This window comes from Astatotilapia calliptera, chromosome 22 (genome assembly GCF_964374335.1).
Source record: "Astatotilapia calliptera chromosome 22, fAstCal68.1, whole genome shotgun sequence".
Taxonomy (NCBI): Eukaryota; Metazoa; Chordata; class Actinopteri; order Cichliformes; family Cichlidae; genus Astatotilapia; species Astatotilapia calliptera.
The window spans coordinates 12162713-12190681 of NC_137442.1; the positions used below are offsets into that span (position 1 = coordinate 12162713).

At 41.0% G+C, this 27969-nt stretch overlaps 2 protein-coding genes across 3 annotated transcripts; both read right to left on the bottom strand.

Annotated features, from left to right (window-relative positions):
- Positions 1-2766: 2766 nt before the first annotated feature.
- On the bottom strand, positions 2767-10355 carry ppt2b (palmitoyl-protein thioesterase 2b). 2 transcript variants are annotated; one of them, XM_026156647.2, is made up of 8 exons: positions 9933-10355; positions 8390-8543; positions 6213-6308; positions 5624-5731; positions 5410-5493; positions 5196-5280; positions 4821-4875; positions 2767-4224 (listed from the first exon to the last, which is right to left on the bottom strand). In XM_026156647.2, the coding sequence occupies exons 1-8, from the start codon at positions 10122-10124 to the stop codon at positions 4081-4083; spliced, it is 918 nt and encodes a 305-aa protein (XP_026012432.2). In that variant the 5' UTR covers positions 10125-10355; the 3' UTR covers positions 2767-4080. The 2 variants fall into 2 exon arrangements, with proteins under 2 accessions (XP_026012432.2, XP_080151967.1); XM_080295841.1 differs by lacking the exon at positions 6213-6308 and having other exon boundaries at positions 9933-10317.
- A 2134-nt stretch (positions 10356-12489) lies between these two features.
- On the bottom strand, positions 12490-27383 carry cratb (carnitine O-acetyltransferase b). The gene is made up of 15 exons (XM_026156121.2): positions 26966-27383; positions 26462-26686; positions 25557-25675; positions 24843-24896; positions 21758-21923; positions 19626-19800; positions 17101-17191; positions 16791-16878; positions 16606-16706; positions 16369-16488; positions 15660-15782; positions 14712-14847; positions 14540-14602; positions 14306-14443; positions 12490-13338 (listed from the first exon to the last, which is right to left on the bottom strand). The coding sequence occupies exons 1-15, from the start codon at positions 27014-27016 to the stop codon at positions 13132-13134; spliced, it is 1857 nt and encodes a 618-aa protein (XP_026011906.1). The 5' UTR covers positions 27017-27383; the 3' UTR covers positions 12490-13131.
- Between the last annotated feature and the right edge of the window lie 586 nt (positions 27384-27969).

Below are 27969 nucleotides of genomic sequence, written 5' to 3' on the forward strand. Positions count from 1 at the left end.
CTGTTTAAAAATATGTTTTAAATTAATTTTGATTGATTCAGTCGTGTACTCTAGAATATTCTTCAGCTAGTGATCACTACATTTATATTTTGTATTTTGCTCAGTAAAATGGCAAATTATATATATATATATATATATGTATGTATGTGTGTGTGCGTGAGTGAGTGAGTGTACGTAAGGCAAAAATACATTTTGTAGTCTTAACAAACTGGAAAAGTCCGTATTTGATATGACCACCTTTATTCTTCATCTCAGCCTGAAGCCCTTTTAGACAAGCTTTCTTGTCATTTCTTTAAGTAGTCTTCAGGAATATTTCTCCAGGTTTTTTGAAGGCTCTTCTTTGGAAAACAAAGGCAGCAACGCCTTTGTTTTCTGTCAGGAGAATCCCACAATGTTTCAATGTTGAGGTCCAAACTCTGGGGAGGCCAGTCCATGACTGATAATGTTCCACTGTGTGTGTTGTTGTTGTTTTTTGTTTTTTTTAACAAGTATGCTTTTAATGCACTGGCAGTTTTTTTGGGGATCATTGACATGCTGAAAAATGAAGCTCTTGACAATCAGATGGACAATCAAAATTTGACCATACTGTTCTGTATTCATATTCAATCAATTTTGACAAGATTCCCAATACCACTGTCTGAAAAGCAGCCCGAGACCATGACAGAGCCTCCACTGGCTTTACACTTTGCTTTAAACACTCATTGCAGTACCTCTCCCCTGACCTCCATACAGATAACAATTTGAACCCAAAAGAAATCTAAATTGGTTTTTTTTTACTGACTCATCTGTTATGTGCGAGAATAACAGTGGTTCATCCAGTAAATTTTGCGCATTTTTGTGCTTGAATAACTCACAGGTCAGGATTAAGCAGCTTAACAAAAAACAAACAAAAACATTCATCTGGAAATGATCAGGTACAAGGACTGGATTGCAAATGAGTCAAAAAGCAGCCGATGTCCAAAGAAAAACTCTGCAAGTCCTTCAGAAAGCCTGGAGAACTATTGTTCAAGAGCCTTTAAAAAATTACAATAAAGTCTGGGTCCTTGGAAGCAAAATGTACAGAAAAAAATCATCTGGTTCACAAGACCAGTTTTGGCTTTATTTATGTGTGTTGTTAACTGACAGGACAAAGCACAAACACAAACAATGCTCAAAACCGTCTTTTATTGAAGACCTGACAGCATTTGACACCTGTTCATTTATAACACAAACACGGTAGAAACTGTTAAAATAGTACTTTATGTTTTAGGATTTAAAAAAGTGTCCATATCCACATGTATTATTTGTTTAATAAGAAAACTAAACAGAGTGGGACATCCCTTCTATCCACATCTGATGCGGTCAGGTCAGCTCTGGCTTTGCACGAGCATACATGAACAACAGATGCAATAACATTAACATAGTAGCTTGAACACAGATAAAACCATCCCTATCTCAACAACATCCCTTCTCTTTACAATGTGCAATTCATCCTTAACCATTAAGTTTCTTTTCTGTTTTATCTTTCAAATACACGCTCCGCTTTTTGTCCTTTTGAGAAATATAAGAACGACAAGTATAAATTAAAAGTATTACAAATGAATCCCTTAAACAACAGAAAAGAAGGAACATGAAGGTTGCTAAAAGGCCTGAGATATCTAAATGTGATGGGAGGTTCGGTGGACCAGTAAACACTAACATATCACTGCCACTCTCTAGTCTTATTATGCCCAATGCCACCCCTCCCTATCATTGTTTTTAGCACCGTCACTAAAGGCAGTGTGTTGTAGCACTTTGGTAATGGGCATGAAATACTGAGGCATGTAGGGGGGAAAAATTAAGGCTTCATCTACAAAAGCGATGGAGTAAAGCTCCAAAGCACTGCATGATAGTTACAATAAACTGATGATAAGATCGGAGGCTCACTCTGAATTAGACACCGGGGTTAAAGATGGGGGAATGAAAAACATATAAATGACTCAACGCGAGACGAGCGGGGCAGTAAGTCTCAACATGTAGACGACTTAACGTCGCTCAGGCACTGTCGTGTTTGTGTGGCGGCTTTGAGGTATGTTTGATGGAGCAGACGCACACTGTCTGATACACTGCATGCTTTTAAAGTGATAAACTAATATTTTTATTCAAATAAAAAGGGGCATGCCGCCAACTTTGCTGATACAGCAACACTGGTGAGCTCAGCTGGACAACTACAGCTCACTTACCTCAAAGCCCGCATTAAAACTGGAGGTTTGCCATGAAACAGGCAGGAAGAACGTAACAACAAACTGGACTCACACTTGTAAATAAAATTCAACATATCCTTAATCCTCTGCTACGATGACTGCTTGCACTCTTGTCCCTTGCAATGGTACAATGAAAAATTGTTGGAGTGCTCCTTTAAAGTCAGAAAAGCAGCTAAAACCCCTTCTGACAGCCATCAGCAAACAGGCAGCGATGTGCTGGATTTCTCCAAAAGCAACAATGTGGGTTTTTTAAAATAAATACGTGAAGGAGAAGTGTAACATTTTGGGAAATGTGCTTTTTTTCCCCTTTATGAATCAAGCCTTGGTCGAGATAATGCTACAGGTTAGATTATGGTAAAGGTTTCTCCAGAAAATCTCATCCTTTCAAGCAGTTTGAAAAGATGTATGGAAATCCCTGATCCCTGTACTGATACAACCCACCCAAACAAGAACAAGACGTGCACGACAAGCCGAAACTACACCGCAGACAGTATAAAACATGGACGTATCTCCAGGGTTGGATAAATTAATTCAGTTCTGAAGGTTTTATTGTTTAAAAATGTTAGTTTTTATTAGTTTCAATCTATGTAGACATCCACAGTCTCAGTAAACATGTCCGTCCATCATCATGTCCTCTATTTTTTTAATTCGTTTTAGTTCATTTTATTTTATTAATATGTAGTTTTAATTTTTAGTTTAGTTTTAGTTATAACAACCTTAGAAACGTACATCTTTCATACCATCTACGTATGACGGTGAGGGCCGGACTCACGTTGTTCGCAAAGGTGACATCAGTGGGAATAAATGGAGAGCGTTAGCTCAACATAGCAGCTGAAAGCCACTAGCCTGGATCTGTGTTATCATTAAAAATGAATTAATGAATTGCATTAAATCTGCCTACCAGCACTCTTAAGCCCACTGAATAACATGTTAAATGTTTTTTTGTTAATGCACCCAAAAATCTAATTGTGATGGTGATATTTTTGGGGTTTTAAAATGCTGGCAACATTATGTTGGTAGCTGGACTCCAGGAAATATCTGCAGATTAACCATTCCTCCAAATGTTTCTTACATTTATAGAGTACATATTATTTATTAAAGCAATCTGCAGTGTGATACTTTCTACTCTCCTTAACCTCATTTTTATTTTGTATTCTGTTTTTTGTTTTTTTTTAAATCACTGTCTATGTGTGAAATCTCACAGCATAAGGTCCTCAGTAGGCACCTGTGATACTTTTACCACTTTTACTTTAGCTATGTTGTTTAATTATTGCAGACTGAACTATTTTGTACTCTTTATTATGCTATTATAAAACAAAATTTGAATACAAATCAACAAAGTATCCATCTATCAATCTGTCAATCATGATTGTAGCCTTCCTGCAGTACCTTCTTAGCCCACTAGTAGTCGCCACTAATAGTTGCCAATGTCATTTTACACTTACTTTATTCAGACAAATAAAATAAACAAGTTAGTGAGTGAAGTTAAAAGTGCTGGTTTTGTCCTTGTCACACACAAGCAGGCTAGATGTTTCCCTTTATTTCCATTATTTGTGCAAAGCTAAGCTAACCTGCTTCTGGTATAGCCTAACATGTACTGTACACATAAAAGAGAGAGAGGTAACAAAATTTTTCCCCTAATGTTAAACTTTCTCCTTAAATGTTAAATAAGATGAAAATGAAAGACGGTTTAAAATAAATCCTGACATCACCAAATGATCTTTCACAGCTGTAATCCCCCCAAAATATCAGCTCATGTCCTACAGAAGACACTATAACCGAGGCTGTAGAGGTCGACCGTTTTTGTGTGTTTTTCTGTGTGTCCGTCTGCATGTGTGTGCTGTGAAGAGGTTTTGTGCTACACCAGCCACTTCTCCATGCATGTGTGGAACACGGTCTTGTTGGAGTGCCACCAGATGTGCTGAACGCCGGGAACAGAGCAGAGGATCAGATCTCCGCGAGCCGCCAGCGTCTTCAGCCCGAAAACATCTCTCAAGTACAGCTGCAAAAAGAAAACACAGCACAAGGGAGTCATTAATAAATCTACCGCCTCAGATTTTTGGTGGGGTTGTGCATGTATTTTTCTATTCTTTAGAAACAAAGCACATGCCTTGCTCTGGGAGGAGCACCTCCATAAATGAGACATAGATAAAAGATGGCTCTGCTTTATGACAAACCCATTAACGTGTCAAAGACATCAGAACAAAGATCTTTTTTTGTTTTGTTTTGTTTTTGTGTTAAACTGAAAAACATTTTAGTTTCTCATGATTTATTCTGGTAAGAATCATGGTTTCTCCTTTTTATAATTTATATATTTATTCATCATTAGATCTCTGCCACAGTATGTCTTTCTCCTGTCTTCTTCCCCTCATCCCAGCTGGTCACGGTTCCTAAGCCTGATTTTACCAAAAGTTTCTTCCTCTTAAAAGGGAGTTTTTCCTTCCCACTGTTGCCAAGTGCTCGCTTATTGTCTGATTGTTGGGCGCCCTTAGAGGACTGTTATTGTGAATTTGTGTTATATAACTTATTTAGAATTGAATTAAATGACCTAAAAACAGATAGAAATAAATGAAAAAATGTATTCTGACTTTCACTCACATCTTGGTGCTGCATTTCAACAACCGTCTCGTTGTCGTCATAAAATCCAAACTGGCTGTAAAGACATGAAAGCAGCGTGTTAGCATCACATGAGAGTCATCAGATCATCCACAGTTACACGAAGCAAGATGTCATTGACAGCTGTGACCACAAAGAATAAACTGAAATCCCTTTAAAGCAGAAAATATGATGCAGCCTTGTTTGATCTAAAGTCTTATTTTAATTATTTTAGCACCACAATGAGTTTAAATATATTATTTTTGTAAAATTTCGATCTAAATTCATTTGTTGCAACTTTCACAAAGTCCAAAAATCTTTTTAAAGATATCCATGTGTGTGAGATTTCAGGGAAATAAAATCAGAGGATGCTGTCACCTCGACTGCCAGGGCGTGATGACTCCATCGTCCGGTCCTCCAATCAGTACCAGCTTTTTGATTTTGAGGAAGTTCTTCTTCCATTCTGCAGATGGCAAATAAAACACACCTCATGGCTACTGTGCACTTTATCTGAGTCATTTTGATATAAGTAATTACTCGTTACACTGAGTAATTTTTGATAAGGGTTGTTGTTGATTGTTCTTTTTCTGACCTGTTGAATTTGGGTTGGGTCTCTCACTGTTGAGCAAAGCCAGATAATCACTGCTGTTGACATAGAGGTCTCTGTGGTGGGGGTCTGCAGACAGGTGAAAAGCAAACACAATATCAAACTGCTCGTTTATGATTTTAAAGTCCGAAAAGGCAGGAAAAAAAAGAAATTTGACGACTTCAAAATCTGTGAGAAAAAAGTAATCCTGGAGTCTCACCGTTCCAATAGTTGCAGATGGATATCATCTGACCTAATGCGGTGTAACACACGTGGTAGAGGTTTGACTTCACAAACTGAGGGAAGAGGTACTTTAAGTAGTCTGTGTCTGAGGGGAAAGAAAGAGGAGCGAGAATGATGACCAAGTCAGAGAATAAATCAGTCCACAGCACGATAAAGTATTTCTGCAGTCTTTCTCTTCACATTGCTTCACAGCTTTCTGCTAACTGTGTCAGTCTGCTGACTGATGCTGGAAATAGCTGCGAGCTCTGGCTTGTCACCAGAGCAGCAAGAGTGATATGAAGCAGTAAGGCTTTGAGCTAAAATTCTCTTAAAAAAAACAATAACTTATAAAAACAGGTCCAACAACATCAGTCTTACTAACTCATTGTTGGGTTTTTACTCCCTAATTTACGATTTTGCTGATAATTATCAGGCAGCTTCTCATCGTGAGATCATGAGAGTTTTCATTTTACAGCTGTCAGATATTGACACTGGTTCACTAACAGGGTATTAGTAGATTCTCAACAGAGAAATACTGATTGCATTTAAAACACGCTGCTGAACTAAGCTCTCCATGTTGGACCCACCTCCGTACTGCCCGGCTTGAGGTGAGGACAGGGAGATGAAGGAGTGGACGTTGTGGTCAGACAGAGTGGAGAGGATCCCTCTGCAAACCAGACCGCCTGTAAGAACATCAATAAAGACACATGTTTGTGTAGCTTTTCAGAGAGCAAGTCCACCTTCCAACCTTCTCATTGAATGTTATATAACCCACTTAGATAAAAAAGTGCCTCACAGAGCAGTGACAGCCAGATAACTGGTCAGCTGACTGTGCGTATGTCAATTTCCCAGTGCTCAAAGGTCTTATATCCAGTTATTTTGATTGCAAACTCCATTTTTGATCATTAATTCGTCAAACAAACCTGAAGAGAGTTAGCAACCCACCTCAATTTTTTTGACAGGCTAATTCAAATCAGGAAGTAAAAATCTCTTTGGAAATCAACACATCTGTTTAGCAGAGAAACATCTGTTCTCTCGTATTAACACATGTTTTAACCTTGTATCATTGTGACGTTTTAAATTCTAACAACACCTTTATTGTCGTTTATTGTGCATTTCACTGCATCCAGTAAGTTATTTTTAGTCTGTTTTATTTCACTTTGTTGAATTTATTGAGCCATTTTACTTTATAGAGACACTCTATTGTGTTACAGTCAGCTTTTTGCATCAGGTTCTGTACTTTATTTAGAATTTTAGTTTAAATATGTTTACATAAGCTCCTTTTGAGGACTTTATTTAAGCTAACTTGAATGTTGTGACCATTTGTGCTAGAGTCAAAATTTAAACAGTTTCAGAAAGAAGAGGAGATGGTTTTACAGGGATATTTGGTGCATCGCAGTAGCACAAAGCAATAATAAGGTGCTGCTGTCTGAACACAGGCAGAAATAAATTAACTCTTCACTGGTCTGATGAAGAGCAGCTTTTCCTCTGTAGAAATGTGAAAATTGAAAATAAATCAATATTAATAATTTAGTTAATAAATAAAGTTTGAAGTTGAGCTTTTTGATTTTTCAGTTCTTGGGGTGAAATCTTGTGTGATATCAGGTTTTACTCCTGTCCACAGTTTTTGTTTTCGCAACCGGTTTATTTGAAATATTCAACGCATTGCACAGTTTGGATTTAGAACCCGTCTCACCAATAAAATCCAATAATCACATTTTTCTGACACAAATCTTAACATTGTGGTTAACCAGACAGAGCTTCTACCAGTGAAACTCCGTCTGGTGTCCAGAGATTCTTTAAAGATCTGATCTCCTATCCCGATCCTCCATTTGCCACCAGCCAGGAGTTTTTTCCATCGTCTGTGATTTCTCAGTGAACATCTGATTAGGCTCAATTGTCTTGGTGGATGTGTTTCGGTTGAAGTCTGGAGAACCCGTCTTCCCAGTTAGTCCACCAGGTTATGCGTGTTATTTCTAGCGTCAATTAGTTTTAATGAGCGTGGATTGGCTTATCCTATTCAGACACGGAGGGGGCTCGCCCAGGGCAGGTTGCACAACCATTCACACCCATATTCACACCTATGGGCTATTTTGACTCACCAGTTAACCTGACATGCATCTCATTGTACTGTAGAGTGAAATTCAAACTCGAGCTAGCAGTACATTAGTCAGTGTGGCGCTAAGACTTTGTGTCATTTTGTCATTTCCTCTCACAAAGATGCTCAAGTTCTGAAATACTCGAACGAGGTGTAGAAGCTACTTTTGGCTCGTCACAGCAGGTAGGCCCACATGTTTGAGACACTTTTCCTTACACAATCCCAAAGAAATGCGCGTCTCCTCCCAGGATCGAATGTGTAAACCACTACACCACTGAGCCACTCATGCGACGGTGACAAGTAAACATTCCACAATCAAGATAATGCTTTTCTCATAAAGACAAACTATTTTATCAAGAAGCACACAGAGTAAGTCCATGTTTTTTTCTTTTTGGTGTGCTCTCTTTTCACAGAAACATGCTGAGTGAAGAGAATCTTGTTTGCATTACTTGTTCCTCGGGGGGAAAATTTACATTGAAATACAATATGGCGTTGCGTGGTAGGAATTTCCAGCAGCTGACTGAAGCAGAAATCCTAAAGCAAACAGATCATTAAACACTCTTCCTGAAAATAAACCTTCACAGCTAATAGTGTCGCTCTGATATCTCCCTCAGCGAGATTGCCAGAGAAACCATGGACACATAACTGCAATTTGCACTCGCTCACCTTGAGAGTAGCAGATAAAGTGGACCCCATCTGCTGCGTTTTGCATTATTGGGTAGATAGCTGCCTTGAATCCCTCCACCTGTTTCCACATGGGCTCCAGGCTCGCGCCCCTGTCAAACAGGTCGATGACGGTCACGTTCGTCCCTGGATGAGACTGCAGAAGGAGATGGTTTCGCATCATTTAACAGGAAAAACTCACAGGAAGCACAGCGTCTAAGCGATTTGTCATATTATAGCATTGAACAGCTACAAGAATCAGCAACGTGCCCTCAGTAACTTCAGATGCCGGTGCTGTCAGTTATCCTTGAGGATGTTTAAGCTTCTGAATCACTGAACTGCAAATTAACTAAAGCAGAAAAAACAAGGCCTCAGATCCGCTTTTGGTATTTTAAGCCAACCACAAAGGTCTCTTCTGTGGTTTCCAGAAAAAATAAATAAAGAGGAACCTAATGTTGGTTTTAACCTCTTAAACCTCTCCTGACATGTCCACAGAAACTCCAGAAATATCAACACACAAGTCACATCAGCCAGGTATGGAAGCTTGTTCCTGACACAGAAAACAAAAAAAATCATTTTTATCTCAAAATCTAAACTTCAAACTTCTCAGAAAATAACTCAAAATTGAGAAAATTATTTGAAAATCAGTTGAAATTTTGAGATAACTAGATAACACTTTTTTTCTGAGGCAGAAACAAGCATACATAGCCAGATCATCTGGTGAGAGTTTGACAGTTTCTATAGGTGTGTGTGTGTGTGTGTGTGTGTGTGTGTGTGTGTGTGTGTGTGTGTGTGTGTGTGTGTGTGTGTGTGTGTGTGTGTGTGTGTGAGGAGGTTGTAGTAGAAGATTAGTAGTAATTAATCACTTTATCATTGTGAGTACTGAGAGACTTCAAGGTGCTTTAGTGTATCTATTATAAAGAACATTATTTTTCTTCTACACTCGCAGTCCAGAACAGGTTTATTTCAGTTAACTAAACCTCAATAATTAAAACTAAGCATGAGAAATTTAACAGAAACAAAAATACAATTTGGTAAAGTAACTGACAGGATATTATGCACTTACAAAAAGTCGCTAAAATAAAGCAGAACGCTTTAGTCTTTGTCATTTTCTCCCCATCTGTGAGCAAAGCCAGCCTGAGGAGACTGTTTTTAACATATTTAATCTTACCCCAGACATATGCAATAAAAATTACAGGAAAACCAAACACAGCTCTGGAAAGTAACTTAATGATAGTAATAATACAGTAATAATACAACTCTGATCGGTGTTATATTACAGCACAATAACTTCTCTATAATGAGCCCGTTAATTGTATGATTGCTGCTTTATTTCTACATCAACAAAGCAGAAAGTACTTCATATTAAATCACTAAATAATGTATTACCCTTACCATAAAGCTCGCTAACAGCAGATGCATATTGCACGGTCCACGTTTTGCTGATAAACATGTGGTGATATAACCTGTAAGGCCTGCAGGATTTACTGTAAAATACACCTTAACTATCCCCTGAATCAGCCTCTCCGTTAGCCCCGACACTCACCTCGTTAATGAACCGCTGTAAGTTTATAAAATCCCCTGAGCTGTCGAACAAACCGTGCACGATGATCACCGGCTTGTACCCGACCACCGAAGCCCAGAGACACGCACCGAGCAGCGGCCACAGCAGCCCGGCTGCCCCGCTGCTGCTTCTCCTCCTCCTCATCCTCAAGCTGGCACAACCGAAACCCTCCATCACAACTTAAAGTAATAAAGGCGAGAAAAGGTGTTGTAAAAAAATAAAAGCATTAAACTGTTGGGTTTTTGCTAATGTGGCATTATTCTGGGTCCAGTTGTGCTCCTTTAGACGATGCTGTTTCACGGCCAGCGCTTCTCCGTGAGAGTGCTCAAAACACTCCAGGAAAAGCAGAAACACTCCACAGCTGGTCCCTGCTTTTTGTTTTCGTTTGTTCCGGTTTTAAATTACAGGTGAAGCGGCCGCTACTGGCGTCATTTCCTGCTTCCGCTCGTCCAATCAGCGGGAAGCAGAGCGCTGCCCCACAGGGTCACGCGCAGATACAACATAAACAGTTAGACTGTTACACCGTGACGCGAGTATGTAACATAACAAGCTTTGTTTACTCTTTAATGTGCAGCTTTAACAGTGTCTCTCTGATTTTGATCAAATTCATTTAATGCTGGGCTGTGCAACTCAAATATTTTAATGCTTTTAACACAGTGTATTTATTTGTTGCTGCCAATAATGTTATAATAAAATGCAAATACGGTCTTCTGCTCCTTGTCAGCCATCAGGTTAGTTAGCCAGCAGCTGCTTGTACGCCTAGAACTCAAGGTCCCACAGGACCTCAGCCCTGTTGTTTTCAACCACCTTGGTGGTGTTTCCCATCAGGGAATTCTAGTCAGTATATGGACAGATGTTCCTGTACGCTGCCCCAGCCACCTGGTTGTGCCTCTCAACTTACACGGGTCCAATTGCGTCTAACCTTCTGCAACTATATGTTTGATAGTCTCCAGGGCACCTTATCAGTCTTTAGCTTGACCCCTGCCTCTATGGATCTGGTGCTCAAGGGTTGTTCATGCGCTGTCCCTTAGATTGGTGGACAGAAGGCCATGCTATCTATCTCAGACACCGTCTGCCTTTATAAATATTGTAACATTATTTTAAAAAAAAGTGACAGGGAAAACAAGTTTTAAATAAGTTTTATTTTTTAAATAATGTTTTATAAGCATTTCACTAAAAAAGTTTAATACATTTTGTCAACTTTTTTGTTTTATTTTTACAGAAACTTACAAAGTTTCAAAAACCCGAACCAAATAAGAACTTTGGTAGTTAATACGAAGCTAAAACTGGGAAAATGTTTCACTTTATGTAACTATAAAACTACTGATCATGAGAGCCATAATAATATGATGTAAGCAGTTCCCTCTTTCAATGGTGTTTGCTCCTTTGGTGCATACTCCGTTGTAAACTGAAATTACAATTTTACTGTTGCATTCCTCTGACAGTCAGTCAAGCTGCAGTTTACAGGCATGTTTATTCAGTCTGACCTTTGAACTTTGACATAAATCTCAGTCACAACATAAGCATAAATAGAAATAGATAACAAAGAGGAATAATCTGGATGTTAGGCCACACATACAGCTTCATCTTCAGTGCTGCTTGACAGACTCTAATGCAGTGTGGAGGGACGATGACCAGTTCTCATACACCTCTCCACAAAGCCAGTCCAAATCCTCAAAAAGTGCTCAGCTGGATTAAGAGCTGGTGACTCAGATCATTTTCATACTCTTCAACCCATTCAGTGACCTCCAAGCTTTGGCGTTATGGAAAAGCCTCATGAGTCCAGGCCTGTTCAAAAAGGTTGCTGTATCCCCTCTGCAACTTCATGTTTCCCATTATTCTCAAATATTTTTTTGCACTTTTATACTTTGATCTGTATTTCTGAGCGTACCATTTATATGCATATAATTCTGTGATTTAAAGCAGGTTTCATTACCTTAAAATTGTGCAGCCTGTACAGGCCACCCACTGAGCAGCTTTATTAATTGTGCAGGATCACTTATGGCATGCAGCTTTGACAGGTCTTTCTACTTTAATTTTAATTTCAAACATCTATTATACGGCCACAGACCCCTTCCCCCCTGACACTGGCCAGGAGTACCATCATCCTTGTAGAAAACACTCACATCACAATGAGATAAACTTATCACTCCAGATAATGTTGTATTGATTTGCAGTGACCCTTACCACTAAGGAGAACCACGTCAGCAAACTACCTCCCTTTAGCCTAGACTGAAGGGTCAGCTTTTCCTGTTATTCATCAGGTAGTGGTCTGCTATGACGGGTTGCATACACTATAGTTATTTAATGTACCTTTCATAAAGTAGGCAGCTCAGATGCTCTGCTGATGAGGTTTGAAAAGTTGAGATCTCATTGTGTCCAGATTTGAACATTGGAGGGGGCGCACTGGAGCAGAAATCAGATTGGGTGAAAAACTGCGATTCTGTGATGCCACTTTGCTGAAAAAGTGTCAGATTTTTAATGGAAATCCTCACTCTCATACTTTCTTTAACATGGACAAAATAATTTGAGTGAGAAATTATGTGAGCACAGGCTTTATTAACCAGTCCTGCAGGTTGAGTGCAGAACAAGATCCTCCAAATAAACAAACAAACAAACAACAAAAATTATGCTTATTCAAAATTCATCTCACGATCAGGTCGAGTTCAGACACAAAAACACCACATCACCCTCAATAATTCCTCTCCTCTGGTCCATTCAAACCACCTTTTTCACCTATTAAAAAAAAAAAATCCAACTTTCCCATTAATTCTGATGAAAAAGTGAAATGTGAAAGGTTGAAGGACACAGGTCATCTCACAAGTTGTACAAAGGAGTGCACGCGTAGACGTTTCCGATTAATGCTGGAGTGTCACATTGAGTCGTTTCGCTTTCATCGAGAGACGCTGTGGAATTTGATGCTTCGAAATGCAACGATGACGATGCAAATTTGACAGCTTAGAAAAAGATTTATCGCTTCACCCAAACTTTAAAGAAGCAACAAAAGAACCCGAGAGCTGCAGAGATCTTTTCCAGGCTCTCACACAATTAAATGCTCGAGTGAAGCGTGAGTAGCAAGCATACACCCCCCCCCAAAAAAAAGCACCCCTACAAAAGTCGTACAAAATATTCTTTAGAGATAATGTTTGGTATCTTGCTGCTGGACGCTGTAGCAGCAGCTCTACACAGTAGGCTGCAACATCTCCTGCAGATGACACATGGTGTCCCTCAAAGTGCGAGCGAGTCTCTCTGCGTTAGTGTCCTCGCAGCAGTTAAAGGCCGTGATGGAGAAGTGGATGTGGTCTGCCTGAGGGTTGTAACAGACGGCGTAGCCGTCAGGAACGAGAGGACCGAAACACATCACGCTGTCCGTGTTGTTTGCAGGCATCTGAAGAGACAAGACAGGAGGGAGATCAATAATGGAACTGGGCCTTAAAGCTGGGCACACGTCATTAAAAAACACACAAATCCTCAAATCTGAGTCTCAAAGTTCACTCTTCATCACGAGAACACTAAGGCTCACCAGACAGCTGATCTAGAGCTTCCAGTTATATCACATGATCTGTACAGATGCCAAGAGCTCAATTCTGCTGTTCTCATTTCATATCTACAGTGTTTTTAATTGCTCATAAAACATCAAATACGAGCACCTACATTTCAATGCGAGCTGGGCCGTGTTAACTTTGTTGACCAATAACATTCATCACAGTTATCATCAACTACCTCCTTTATGACTAAAATTAAATGAAAATTTGCCGTCACAATTTATGCTCCAACTGGTCAAAATCCACATAACCGGTGATCATAGCTGCTAACTGGAAACTTGTCATTATCTCAACAGCCAGTTGGGTATTTTTTCCTGAATCACACTCATGAGACAACACAACTTTGTCAAAGATAAGAAGGAGAAACAAAACAACTACATCGTTGAGTTCAACCAAGCAGCACAGATCCCCTTTAAAACTGTGCGAATCTGGAACATTCAGCTATACTGTACAAATGCTTTGATATATACTGTCATTTGAAAACTAAGGCATGCCAGAAAAAACCCCACAAACAATCAGGAGCTGACCCCGGGGCAAAAAAGAAAAAAAAACCTACAAAAATTCCACACATCTGACTGTCAACACCTAAAATGAGGAAGAGAAACAGATTCATTTTGAGGAAACTCCAAGCATCCATGTATGCGTGTGCTGCAAGAAATTCACAGGAACTTCACAGGAGATTATCTGGTAGAAAATTCCCTCTCATATAGCCACTATCATTTGACAAAACAACAACAACAAAAAAAATTCCCATTTCCTACTGAGCAACAGTGTAAATAACACCTCGAACAAAGACACACACACACACACCTGTCCTGTCCGGAGTTTAAAGTGTGTTGCTAGCCCGTAAGCCGTGTCCATGAAGATTTTGGGAATGCTCATGCCCTCCTCGATGGCCTGCAGCTTGAGCCCCAGCAGGTGGCGGTCAATGCCGTGTCCATTAAGTGCCTGAACAAAAGAGAAATGAAACTCTTGTTTGAGTGTTTTTGAATCAGTTAATCAGCAGCTTTGAGATAAATGTTTTAACATTTATTTAACACTTACCGCTTCGGTCAGAGCCGAGTAGGCATCAACAGCTTCTCTGAACAGCTCCTGCTTTGCTTCCCGCTGCAAACCCCAAAAAATAAACACATTCTGAATCCAAGCTACAAAAATCCTCCAACAGTTCTGTTCCCATTCAGCGGGAGAACTTTCTCACAGGGTTTGTGCTTCTCACCGATACGGACGGATTATCAAAGGCCAGAATGAACTGGAGCCCCTGCTTGGTGGGTGAGCGGATGTACTCGGTCCTTCCTCCTCTAAACATCCTCTGAGTGGCGATATCGCAGGCAGAACAGACTTCACTGTGAACTCTGCAGACAAAAATAAAGCCAATATCAGAGACAATGCTGCTAACAGGTAGGTGTTCATCTCAAGTAAGTGCTGCACTTTAAAGACAAAGCAGAAAACAAAACTTAATGATTCTCACTCTTGTAGACAGTTAGCACATTCAGAATTTACAGAGAACTCACGTGTTACAACCAAGGTATGCAGAATAGCATCTCTGAACACACAACATGCATTCAGAAGCAGGCAGACTACAGCAGCAGAAGACCAAACCAGGTGAAACTCCTGTCAGCTAAGAGACAGAAACTGAGGCCCCAGTTCACAGGGGCTCACCAAAACTGAACAATAAGATGGGAAAAGTGTTTCCTGGTCTGATGAGTCTAATCTTCTGATGCAACATTTGGGTAGTAGGGTCTTAAACAACATGAAGGGATGGATCCATCCAGTAACAGCAAACTATACCTAATAAAGTGGCCGATCAGTGTAAATCAGTCACTCCAATTACTCCAACAGAACTCATCCGATCAAGTCCAGGTATCAAACAAGGCGTTAGATTACCAGGTGGACTGGTGTGAGTGAAGAGGAATCTATTTTATGATCAGTCGGTTCACAAAGCAGCTAAATGGGTCAGTTTTGGACATTACCAGTTATTTAATAAAGTAACTTTCCCTCTCTAATGCAACGGGGTTGAAGTAAAAAACTACAAATGCCATCTGATCCAGTCTGAGACTAACCACAGCACAGCAGGAAATTCTAACAGCAGATTAAAAACAAACAAACAAACAAACAACACACAAAAAAAGAAAAAAGAAAAGAAAAGCAGATTGCTGGCACTGACCTGTAGTAGGCGAGCTGCAGGGCGACCTGGATAAAGGAGTTTGGGCTCATCTGGTGCTGCTTTGGAAGATTCTTGCCAAACTTCTTGAAGTTGAACACATTAACGTCGAGGTCGTTGATCAGGCTTCAACAAATTCAGGACAAACATTTGCATTTGTGCTGATTTTATGTTTAAAGTCAAGGTTCAATTAGCAGCTTTAAATAAGCTTTCAGACAGCAGTGTAGAGAGGAGGTGGGAAATCACTAGATTATGTGACAGAAGGTAAACAAAGTTTACTTCTACCTACTTTTACTCACTATTTTAAACATTTCCATATAATATTTTTAAGTCCCGTTGAACTCCACACTGCACGTAAGAAAAAGCTTTATTCCTCAATCATATTTTGGCATCTGAATGATTTGAGAGAGCTCTGAAATTGCACAGGACCATATAAAAAGCTTGGCATCTGACCAGGACAGCAGTGGATTATGAAGAATGACTTTACAGTTATCCACAGAGGCATTATTTCCATCAAGGTTACATAAACACAGCAAAGATAAATCTGTTTACACTCCTGCGGCCTTCTTTTAGAGCAAGTTCTCTCCACCTCTGTCAGATTTCAGAGCAAACACAAACATGCAGCTGATGGTGTGCGGAGAGGTCAGCGCGCTGCAGAGCTCAGCTCAGAGTTTAAGTTTAAAAAAAAAAAAAAAAAAAGTTGGGAGCTTACATGTCAAGGTTCTGCTTGGCGTGCTCGATGTCCCTCTTGATTTCTCGGTCTATGTGAAAGTAAAGCTTCTTGGGCATTGGTAGCGGGAGCAGCGGCGCCCTCTTTGTGTCCGGTTTCTCACTGCAGACAAGAAAAAAAAAACGTAAACACTCAGAGCAGACACCCCATCATTCTCCACCTCAGCTCAATTTTTCTTGACTAATTCAGCACATCTGCAGTTTCATTCCAACATCTCACCAATACTCGATCACATGATCCAGCAGCGTCGCTACAGGCGGACCCTCGGCCGTGGCTTGCTCATACAGAAGACCCCACGAGCCGTCCTCGCCGACCACAAACTGTTCAAACACAGACACGAGTCAGCACTCTGCATCAGCTGCTCTAAACAAGCCATCTCTCGCCATTCACGTGCGCATTCCCACCTGAAGCGTTTTGTCAAACCAGCGGTTTCCGCTGTTGGAGAACGTCCCGCCGCCATGAAGGACCTGCGCGGCCTTGCGGCTCGCATACCTGTCAATTAAAGTGGTTGCACAAGCGATTCTTCATGAGCTCACACGCAGAAAACCACAGAGAGTGCACAACATTTAAATGGAGCAATAGCTCAAATACGGGTAGTGATAATTGTGCAGTGTTTCCAAACCTCCATAAGAAACAATAATATCTGCACAGACAGCATTACTCAACTGATTTAGCAAACACAGAAATACTCGGTGTGTGTGTGTGTACACATACTTTTCATCTGATATCCTCATGACTGGAGAATCCAGACACAAGGAGAAAAGTCCCGTCTCTATCATCCGCACCGATTCCTGGTTCAGTTTATCTGATACACACAGAGACCGTGTTGTTTAAACCCAATCAACTCGTCTCCCACATGTAGCCGTTATTTATATGATGCCCAAAAATTGTTCCTGCTTATTGATTGCTTCTCCTTATTTTCTGTTAAGTATTGTTTGTTGGTGCTGCTATCACTAGGATTATTTCCCCATTTGTTTATTGTTTTTATTTTATACTATAGAACACGTTTTCATACATAATGGTATGTTTATATTTGTATGCACCAAAACAATCTACAACTTCAGTGAAAGCAACGACTAATTGTATCACAGACGTAAAGAAGTCATTGTGGAGGACCTGCTGTTTGTGCGTGGCAGCCAATGAGAAGAGAGCTGCCTTAAGGGTCTCAGATGAGAGGTGAAACGTCTTCAAGCAACTTAAAGAAGTCCAGACGCTTTTCTTTGCAAGCTCCTTTGACTCCTCTTTCTACAGTTCCATCTGGTTTCCGAGTTTGACACAACAATCTCACATTTTTCTGTTTTTGCATTTATCAAGTATTAAAAGGAGTTAAAATAAAAAGAGTCAAACTATTCGACATCATCACTCCTCCTGTCCTTTGCCAGCTCATACGGTTATTAACATTTCTCCTCTATCAGCTCCTGCACTGTCCGTACGCACTCTGCCTCTTCTGTCCCAAACTACTGTTTTATAACTTAATGACTTACTTGAAAATAAATTTCTTTCCCTTTGAGGGGCTGCACCACAGTATTAAATAAATGAGGATAATTTTGAGCTGTGAATCATGCAAAACTACTTCAGCAGACTCCAAGTATGAAAATAACAAGATGGAAACACAATGATTCCAACTTTCGGTCATTTTAAGTGTCTGAGAGTTTCGTCCATCACCAACATTTCAGTTTTTCCAACCAAGATTGATTATTGGGTTTCTGCTGATGCAGGCATAAAACATTTAACACTTAAAACTGCTTTGAGACATGTAATGGTCTTAAACACCAAAAAGACCAAGGAGATCATTGTAGATTTCCGGAAGAGGGGTCATAACAACCATCTGCCTCTCTTCATTGGCAGTGAGGCGGTGGAGAGGGTGAGCAGTTTTAAATTCTTGGGGGTAACTGTGACCGAGGACCTGTCCTGGGGCAACCATATCACCTCAGTTGTACGGAAGGCCCAACAGCGCCTCTACCTGAGGAGACTGCGGAGCGCACACATTCCCAGATCTCTGATGTTGAACTTCTACAACTGTGCCATCAGCAGCGTTCTGACGTATGGATTTCTAGTGTGGTTCCCCAGCTGCACCAAGGCCGATCAGCAAGCACTCCAGCGGGTGGTGAAAGAAGCTGGCAGAATTATTGGAACAAGTCTGCCAGAGATCAGTAATATCTTCCCCACTCGCTGTCTGAGGAGGGTGCACAGTATCCTGCGGGACCAACATCACCCTGCGCGCCACCTTTTCCATCTGCTGCCCTCAGGGAGAAGGTACAGGTCTATACAGGCCAGAACATCCAGACTGGCCAACAGCCTGTATCCACAGGCTGTGAGGCTCCTGAACTCTCTGCCCCCCTCTCACGGACAATAACCATATCCAACTTCTTAATAGCAATGAACTGGTCTGCATTGGTGCATCATATCTTTATTCTCTTCCCCCTCCTGCCCCCCCCTCTTTCTTAAATAGATAACTATCATATCTGATATCATATCTCACAGTACAATAATATTGAATGGGTTGCATTGTTGTATTTTGTCATGTTTCTCAGGTCTTTGTCTGAATTTCTACGAACATTATTGCTAAGGATTGTCTTATTGCATTGGAGTCACACTGGGTTAAATATGTACACTTGGGTTTTAAGGGGTATTTATTATTTTCTTCTTTTTTTGGGGTTGTATGGAAGCCCCAAACGCAATTTCATTGTTCTTGACAATGACAATAAATAAATAAATAAATACTAAATACTAATCAATCCATCATTAAACCAGTGTTAGGTCTAAAAACATGAAGAGTTCTGATCACTGAGCTGCTCCAAGTACACAGCACCCTCTCCTGTCTCCTATGTGTAGTTAGGTTTCTACAAAGCAGATGATAAAACCACTGAGTTGGAAGGTCTCATTATCTAAAATCTATAATTAGGTAAAAATTAATAAAACGCCTCCTTTGGCCACCACCTTCAAGCTGCTCTAAAGGAACCTCAGATATTGTGACGTCATTTCAAGCACATCAGAAAAATGGATGCGAGGGCGTATCCTATGCTACTCTAACACCAGCAAAGCTTCACCAACATCAGGGGATGTTAATCCTACAGTCAGAGCTTGGCATGTAGACGTTTCTCACATTTGTATTTTCTTAAACTGAGCCATTAACAGATCAGTTTTGTTTGCTCTCTTAAAATAACCGAAAACAGCAGCAGCTTACAGTGAGATAGCAGTCAAGTAGTAAGCACCGGCTTGCGTGTGTGGTGATCTACCTCTCAGCAGGCGGTTGTAAGCCTCTCCCCATGTGTGGCGGTGCTCGCTGGTCAGGATGCCCATCGGCTCCTTGTCCGTCTTCCAAGACTGAGACCTGATCCTGAGCAGCTGCCCGTGGATCTGACTCTCAGTCATCCGCGAGCCATCGCTGTTATAAACCTCCAGCTGGAAGAACTGGGAGTAAGAGGAAAACCATGTCAGTAAGATCAAAGTTTTTAAAAGCAATACAAAACTAAAAGCGGGGGCATCTTTCGATTACTAAGCTGCACTAAGTGCTTTTTACAGTCACAAAAAACCCTTCAAATCCACAGAAACACCAACATTTACAGTTATCAAAAAAACCAAACAAGTTCAGAGCTGAGACGATAAAATCTGAATTTCTGTTAAGCAGTTTAAGTTCTTTGAGGGTTTTCCTGTTCTGCCTTTTACAAAAACAAAAAGAATTGTCACCTGAAAAATATCCTCAAATGTCCATCAGAAAACCGAGGCTCAGTGGATGAAAGCACTTTTTTTTGACGAGTACATTTCTAAAGAAATAAATAAATAAAAAATTCTCACTGCATCATTTTAATCTCTAAGAAAGCACTTTTGGGTTCTGGTTGCTTGTTGTTGGGATTATTAATCTCCATATGAATGAAGTTACACCTCACAGCTGGTTTAGTTTACTCTTTTCTGCAGGCAGCAGTCTCTGAACACCACTGTCATCAGCGTCACGCCTGACTAGTGGCAGAGCTACTTCCTGCCGGGACTCTCATGTATCCAAGCTGTAACCTTGCAACATCTCTGACCCCTGACCCGATTGTTCTTGGCTGAGGTGCTGAGACGGGGCGCTCCAGTCTGTACTGCGCCCCGCCCAGCAGCTGTTTCAGCAGATGATGCCCAGCCCCACACGTGCAGAGCAGCACAGGACTCTCTGGGTCCTGTATTTATATCCAGAGACTTTCTTGGCCAGCGTTTAGTCACACTGTGTCTCCAACTGAACATTTCTAGGATACTCTGGGTCGACGTGTTCATCAGAGGGCGCCACAACAACACAGCACAGCTGCACTCGTCCATGAAAGGAGAACAATTCCTCGACAGATCAGAGTCCATGCAAATAATGCTGACTGCATCACATTCAGTCATACCTCAGATTAAATGGTGTGCATATACATATAGATTTTAACTTGAGCTACAAAATGTATTTAAAAACACAAACTAGCATTTGGCTTACTAGTATACAATAACTCCGCTTACTGTCATCAGTCCAGAGTGAGAGCTGATGTTGTACTTGTGGCTAATAAACCCTGTAGAAACAGACTAAATAAAAAACAAACTATTTCTATCACTTCTCTGCTGCAGCTCCGCCAAACTTGACGCACTGCAAATGAGTCACGCCCTACATCAATTAAAGTCACTTTGGCAGCAGAAGGCCTTTTCAGTAAATCTGTTAACCTTTGAAAAAAAACTGAGCCACAACAGGAAGCGCCAGAGGTGAACATCCAGGATATTTTGTTAATTTTGGACGCTGAGTCTTCTGAAAGATGAACAACTTACTAACCTACAATAAAAAGTACAGTAGATGTGAGTATGCAGTAGTCCTTAGTCATTATGAAACACTGTGTAGATTTAGTACATCTCATTTCATGCTTTTTTCCTTTCCAGAATCAAACATGTTTTCATGGTTTAAGAATTCCTGTGATAAAAAGTAACAGATGTCTGAAATGCTAAGAAGCATGCTTTTAAACACTTCTCTTCCTTTCTCTAATTACCCAACTGAACTCAATGTTAAATCAGACATCTGCTGACTGGTTCTCCACTTATGTGCAGATACTTTACAAACTAAATAAGCTTCTCTTTTAATCAAGATGTAGATGAAATATCCACATACAGCCAGCAATCACTAGATAAAACAACGATCTCGTGGGATAATGTGCTGCCAGAGTACTCAATGTTCAGAAGAAAGCTTCCTGTACGATCACGTGACTTCTGTTTGCAAAAATTGGTGTATCAACAATCAACTTGGAGTTTAAGAAACACAAAAAGCAGCTTCAGATGTGATTGCACAAGACTCGACTTGACTGGCAACACAAGAAAAGAAGAAAAGAGACTATCTAAATCCATCTTCTGCCACCTGTCAGGCACGACTCACCTGGTAGTTCCTGACGACAGTGATGTGCGTCGGCGAGCGGCGGGAGCGGCCGTAGTGAGCAATGTAGTCGTGTTTGGGGCCGGGGATCCTGCAGGAGGAGAAGAGGAGCGGGTAGAGCTCCTTGCACAGGGGCTTCCTTCGCATGAACTCGACCGGCAGCTGCCCGCTGACAGACAAAGAGAAACACGTCAGTCATTATTGTTTTTTTTCCCCCCCATCCTCTGCTTTCCTCAGTCACCCTCTCTGGTTGTTTCCCCTAGTAAGATGAAACCCTTAATCCGCCCCTTCTGCTCAGCCATGTTTTGAACAATGAGCGTATACTTATAGCTGCCGCCTCTTCAAGACAGTCACTTAATGACTGCCTGCACCTACAAAGACATGGGTTACCCTCTTCTTGACTGCACCCTGCACTAGTTAAATACACCGAGGGACAATGAATAACATCTCTGTGCGGGATCGCTGATCATCTCACAACTGTGCAAAGAATAAAGACACCCATCAGTTTTAGACCTGCTCATTGCACAGGACCTCACCTGATAAGACGCTGCACCTACTGTAGCTCTGTCAGCAGGCAAAAATGCAGACTGTGAAAGTCTACAGACTTCTAACATGTCTCATTAGGACACTGGAGAATCTGATGGCTTATAACTGACTATTTAATTAAAGTAATGTATAACAGACATTGTTAGTGTCCACTCTTTCAGCGGGAGCCACAGTGGTGTTTAACAATCAGAGCAATTCAATTAAAAACAAACAAACAAAAAGCCAATTTTGTATAAGGTGACAAAGTACAAGTAGGTCCTGTTTTAGGATTATATATGAATGCTTATAGAGCAAGAAAAAGGTAAAATACTTTTAGAAAAGAAAAAATCTAGATTTTTTTTACTGATGTTCATCGGGGGAAATGCAAAGACGTTAAATAATATTAAAACATCTCAGACCCTCCTGCTCTTCCAAACAGAGATCCAAGGGAGAATCGATTGGTCAGCGGACAGTGATTTCTACCCGTTCATCTCCAAACTGTAACCTCTCTACAGCACAAGTTACCATGCTGATGCACCCTGTTAAGTGGACTACCTTCATAATACAGAAAACCAGGCTTGACCCTAAGGTTATTCGGAAAAACCCAAATTCTGCTTCCCGGTTCAGGCCGGGTCATTCTGATCCCGACTTCTTCCTAAATCAGCCAGTTAAAAACGTTCCTCTTCCAGCTAGTTTAAATCTTATCTCCCTGTTAGAGTTTAAACTATTGCTGCTGAAGTCCACAGACTATGATAAAGGCGTCCCTCACTGATCAACACAAGGCCCCCTGATTGTTACTCAGCACTGTAACACCAATTTTAATCTTACAGGATGCATGACAACAAAATAAAGTGCAATGTGATAAAAGAGTTCAGATCAGAAATGCACAGCAGCAGAAACTTTCTATACTCAATAGTTCAGAGTTTGTGCAGTGGGAATAGAGCAGAGAGTAGCTATGAAAATGAGAGCGAAAGACAAGGAAGAGGAAAAAACTTTTTGGAGTTTAAAAATTCAGAGCTATGCTGAATGCGCCGACACTGAAACACCTTTTTCATGCTTCATTCGGGGAGACAGAGACTCCAGCAGACGTTGCAGCACTGAGCTGCAGATTCTGTTACAATATGTGCAGGCGAGTACATTTAGACGCAGATTAACTTCATGCACCAGAGAAAACACAAGGCGATGCCAGCCGAGTCAAAGGTCACGGCACAAAAATAGAAGCGAATAAAACCAACTGCAGCACCGCAGCTTAAACGCTGTCAGAGGATTACTGCAAAGTCTGACACCAGTACAGAGCCTGTGATTCCCCCGGGTAATAACCAGCTCCATAAGCTCTAAAGGGAATAACTGTATTTTACTATAGTAACCCCCCAACCCCACCACACAGCAGAGAGACTGGGCACCAGTAAATATGACTTGTATAGCAGCTTGTACTTGATCTGCACTATAAAGTGTGACATATTTTCGTTTTTATTCCACTGATTTAATCTGGCATCTGTGTATAGCTTACAGGCTAAACACAGAATACGTGAACACAGAGTGGGAGAGTGAACCAAAAGAAAAGGTGTTTGATTGAACCTCTGTGTAAAAGTCACTGCCATTTTACAGACTTTGGTTCATGGGTTTCAACCAAATGAAAGCTCCTCTTTTACAAGAACGAAAGTTTTAAGTTCTCACTTTCATTTTCTTTCAAACATTAACAAAAAGCCTGAAACAGCTTTTTGTTTTTAACACAACATTAGTTAAATTACTATCAATGAAAGAAATGAGTCTGAGAGTCATATTTATAGAAATATTTTTACGTGATTGTTATGTATTCAACTTCAACTGCGACAAAAACAATTGAGCTACACACTCATCTGCCACTTTACTAGTTACGCCTGTTCAACTGCTTGTTAACGGAAGTATCTAATCAGCCAATCACATGATAGAAATTCAACGCATTTAGGTATGAGGACACAGTGAAGACGATTTGGTGAGCATCAGAGTGAGAAAGAAAAGTGATTTAAATGACTTTCAACATGGCTGGCCTGAGCATTTCAGAAACTGCTGAACTGCTGGGATTTTCCCAGACAAACATTTCTAAGGTTTCCCAAGAAAGAAAATATCCAGCGAACAGCGGATCTCTGGGAGAAAATGCCTTGTGAAGGCAGAGGTCAGAGAAGAATGGCCAGATTGGTTTAACCTGATAGTGACTCAAGACAACCACTCATTACAACCAAGGTATGCAGAAGAGCATACCTTGTGAGAACTTGAAGCAACAGAAGATCACACATGGCATGCTACTACATCAATATGGTCAGAAATCTCAGAGAAATGTTTCCAGCTCCTTGTTCAATCTGTGCTGTGAAGCATTAATGCAGCTAGCAAGCTGTATTTAATAAAGCGGCCAGTGAATGCTCGCTGAAAACTTTTGACTTTCTATTTTCATTGGAGACAATGCTGTTACTTTTTGTACTAGTGTCCTCATCATTTTTAGCCTTTAGAGCAGAAAAGGGAAGTCCTGCCATGTCCATACTGATCACTGATCTGCTCCAAATATGTTCCATAAATTAAGACTCACGTGTTTATTTTGGCCTTAAAGTCCAGAACGGCTGCAATCAGTCTGGACGCAAACCTGCAGGGAAACAGACACGAAGCGGTTCTATAAACACAAATCATATTCAGCTAAACAAAGCAGCACGATGAAACCTCAGAGATCATTAATGGCATGATTCATGTTTTTTTTCCCCCCCCTTTTCAGGCGATGAGATCTAAAGAATTTAAGTGAAACGGACCCCCTTTTCAGTCTCACAGATGCGGCCTATTCGGTTTATGCGTCTGTCTTTTGAAAGAAGTCAACAGAGGCAGTAACGACTGTGGCACACAGAGGAGCAGGACATCATGTTGCAAGCTTTAAATGATAAAAATAAAAACAGCAGGTGTGAGTATCAGGATCATAAGTGCATGATGACACAGCAACACTTAACTAAACCCTTTTGCTTCTGTGTCCTTTAACACTTCTGTTGTGTTTACACACTCAAAGTAATACAAAGATCTGTTGCTGCTGTTGTACTGAAATCTAAAAATGGCTTACACGCTATGAACTGTGAGGCTTTGAGTGTTCAAAATACATACACCGCGGGCCAACACATCTTCAGCGTTGAGATGCTGATGTTAACTTTGTGAGTTAACATCAGCATCTCACCCTTTAATGTTTAATTTTACGGGTTTCTGCACCATCACTTCCACATAGCTGTTCTCTGCCGTCTCTCTACATCAGTTTATGTAGACTCACACCAGCTGGCTCCTCCAGTCATTAAAATCTCTGCGGGGCAGAGAGATAGCCGCGTTCGAGTGCACGGGCAGAGGCTGTCTGCTCTCCAAGTACGCCCGCTGCACCCACCAGTCCGAGATCTGCAGGGGAGACCAAAGGAAGGGCACGGAAATCAGCTCTGAAGTTCAAAAAAAGGACCAAAACCACAAAGGCACTGATTTTTGTTTTTACTGGAGTCTGTGTGTGTGTGTGTGTGTGTGTGTGTGTACCTCAAAGCTTTTTAACAGACTTTTGCTGCAAAGTTAAGTCACAGACAAGAAGCAAGACATGACTCTTCTTTGATTCTCAGCAATAGGGTATACGTTTTAACATTCCCTAAACTTTGAAATAATAAGTTTGTTTAATGCAGAACAAGAGCTAAATACATACAATATCATAAAGTAATGCTTATTTTAGTGATTGTTTTTAATCGATAGGGGGAAAAAAAACTATTCTGAAACACTGTTTTGCAACGTAGTGTAGGTATACACTGAGGGGAAAATGGTGATTCACATGGCCTCACTGACATTGGGCAACAGAAGACTGGAAAAATGCTGCTTGGTCTAATAAGTTCATTTCTGAAAACAGTTACCCAGCTTATAAACCATCAGATCACACATTTAGGCTTGCACAGAAGCTGTTTTTCCTCAACCATTATTAATTTACTGATTTTTTTTCTCTATTTATTGAGAGAAAACGTCCAAACCATCAAAACATCACCAAATTAATGTTTTGTCTACAAGTGGTCAACAAGTGGTCAATAATAATCAAATAATCAGGGCATTTTTGAATAAGTTATTCTAATTAACTGATTCTGAGGGGCTCGTGTGGGAGTCACCAATTGATTTTTCATTGATTCTTTCCCCTTCCGCTACTCTGCTACACACCCAGTTCTTGTTGAGTCTGGCTCTCTTCTCCAGACCCTCCTGCAGCTGTGTACCAAGCCCGGCCGGCCGGCCGAAATCGTGCACTATCCTACGGGTGTGGCTCAGCTCCTCGAGGGGCAGCAGGGGCTCCAGCGCCCGCAAGTAGCCCTGTAGGGTTTGGGCCAGAGGAGGCACCGGCTGTGGGGGCACCGAGGAGAAGAAACACAGCTCCTGCCTCAGGGAAACCTGCAGGTGGAAGGTGAAGAGGTGAAATAGAGTTCCTCATTTGAAAATGCTGAAAGAGCAATAAGTGCATGTGAGCACAGTGCAGGAACTTCCTCAGAGGTTTGACCAAATGCCAGAGAGTGCAGGGCGTTTCAAGAAAAGGAGTCAAAGATATGACAGTGGAAGCAACACCCGCTGCTTCTTGACCGTTTATCATCCGTTTCTGCTCACGCAGAGAGAGTATAACAAGGCTTCAGCGTTTTAGCATGACAGCAAGTGTGAAAACAAACGTCGACTCACCCGGGACAGCCATGCTCTGCAGGTCCCTGAGTGAATGTTCCTAAAAATCATCTTTCCTCGCGTCACAAATCCGCTCCGTGTTCAAAGGTGTGACACACAAAAAACCCAGATGGGCCTTTTTAGCTCACGACAACTTCTGCACAGTTCGCGCGAGGTCAGACGGGCAAAATGAAGCCCGGACCTCCTCCTACTTCTCCACGATGGCTGCAGAGCACAGTCCTCATCGCTCGACACGCATTAAGTTTGAACTCCTTTATATTTCGGGAGAAAAACCGAGCACAGCCTGCCCCTTCCTTCGAGCTGAGGGCACGCGAACCCTCACGTACCGTGCAGAAGTGACAAACTGGCGCACGTGCGGACGTGAAAATGTTTCCGTAAACAGCTACGTGACCGAGACAAAGGGCGCACTGCCGCCCCCGTCCACGGGGTGTCGCTGTTAGGCTTGATGACCTCACAAAGGGCGGGTTTGTTCGACATTGTAACCCGAGACTACATAAAAACATACCTGATACCACTTTTTACAGCTGCGAAAATGCAACAATAATCGTGTATTTTAGTATTATTTTCTGAATCGTCTTCTAACATCGTATTTTATTAACTTTATCTACTGGAGGTAGTGCAGGTAACTACAAGAACAAGGTTAAATGCAGTGTTCTTGATGTCACTGATGTTACACTCACTCACACAGAGGTCATTAATAAATAAGACTACGATCAAGATTTCATGACACCGACATAGCTTACATGGCTTGAACAGACTACACTGAATCCACTCTTGAATTTGGGTACCATGTCGTAATCGGGTATCCTAATCATAAAAAAAATGCTAGTAAGGGACGCCATCATTAGGGTGAGCCTGTCAGAGAAACAGCGAAAATTTATGAGTGACCAAATCAACAGTCTGGTTTGTTTTTAGAAAGAAGCTTGGCAACATCACAACATCTAACAAAATCTTGAGAGGGATGCAGGTCATTTTCAAGGTCTACAATCAACAGATGCTGTCAT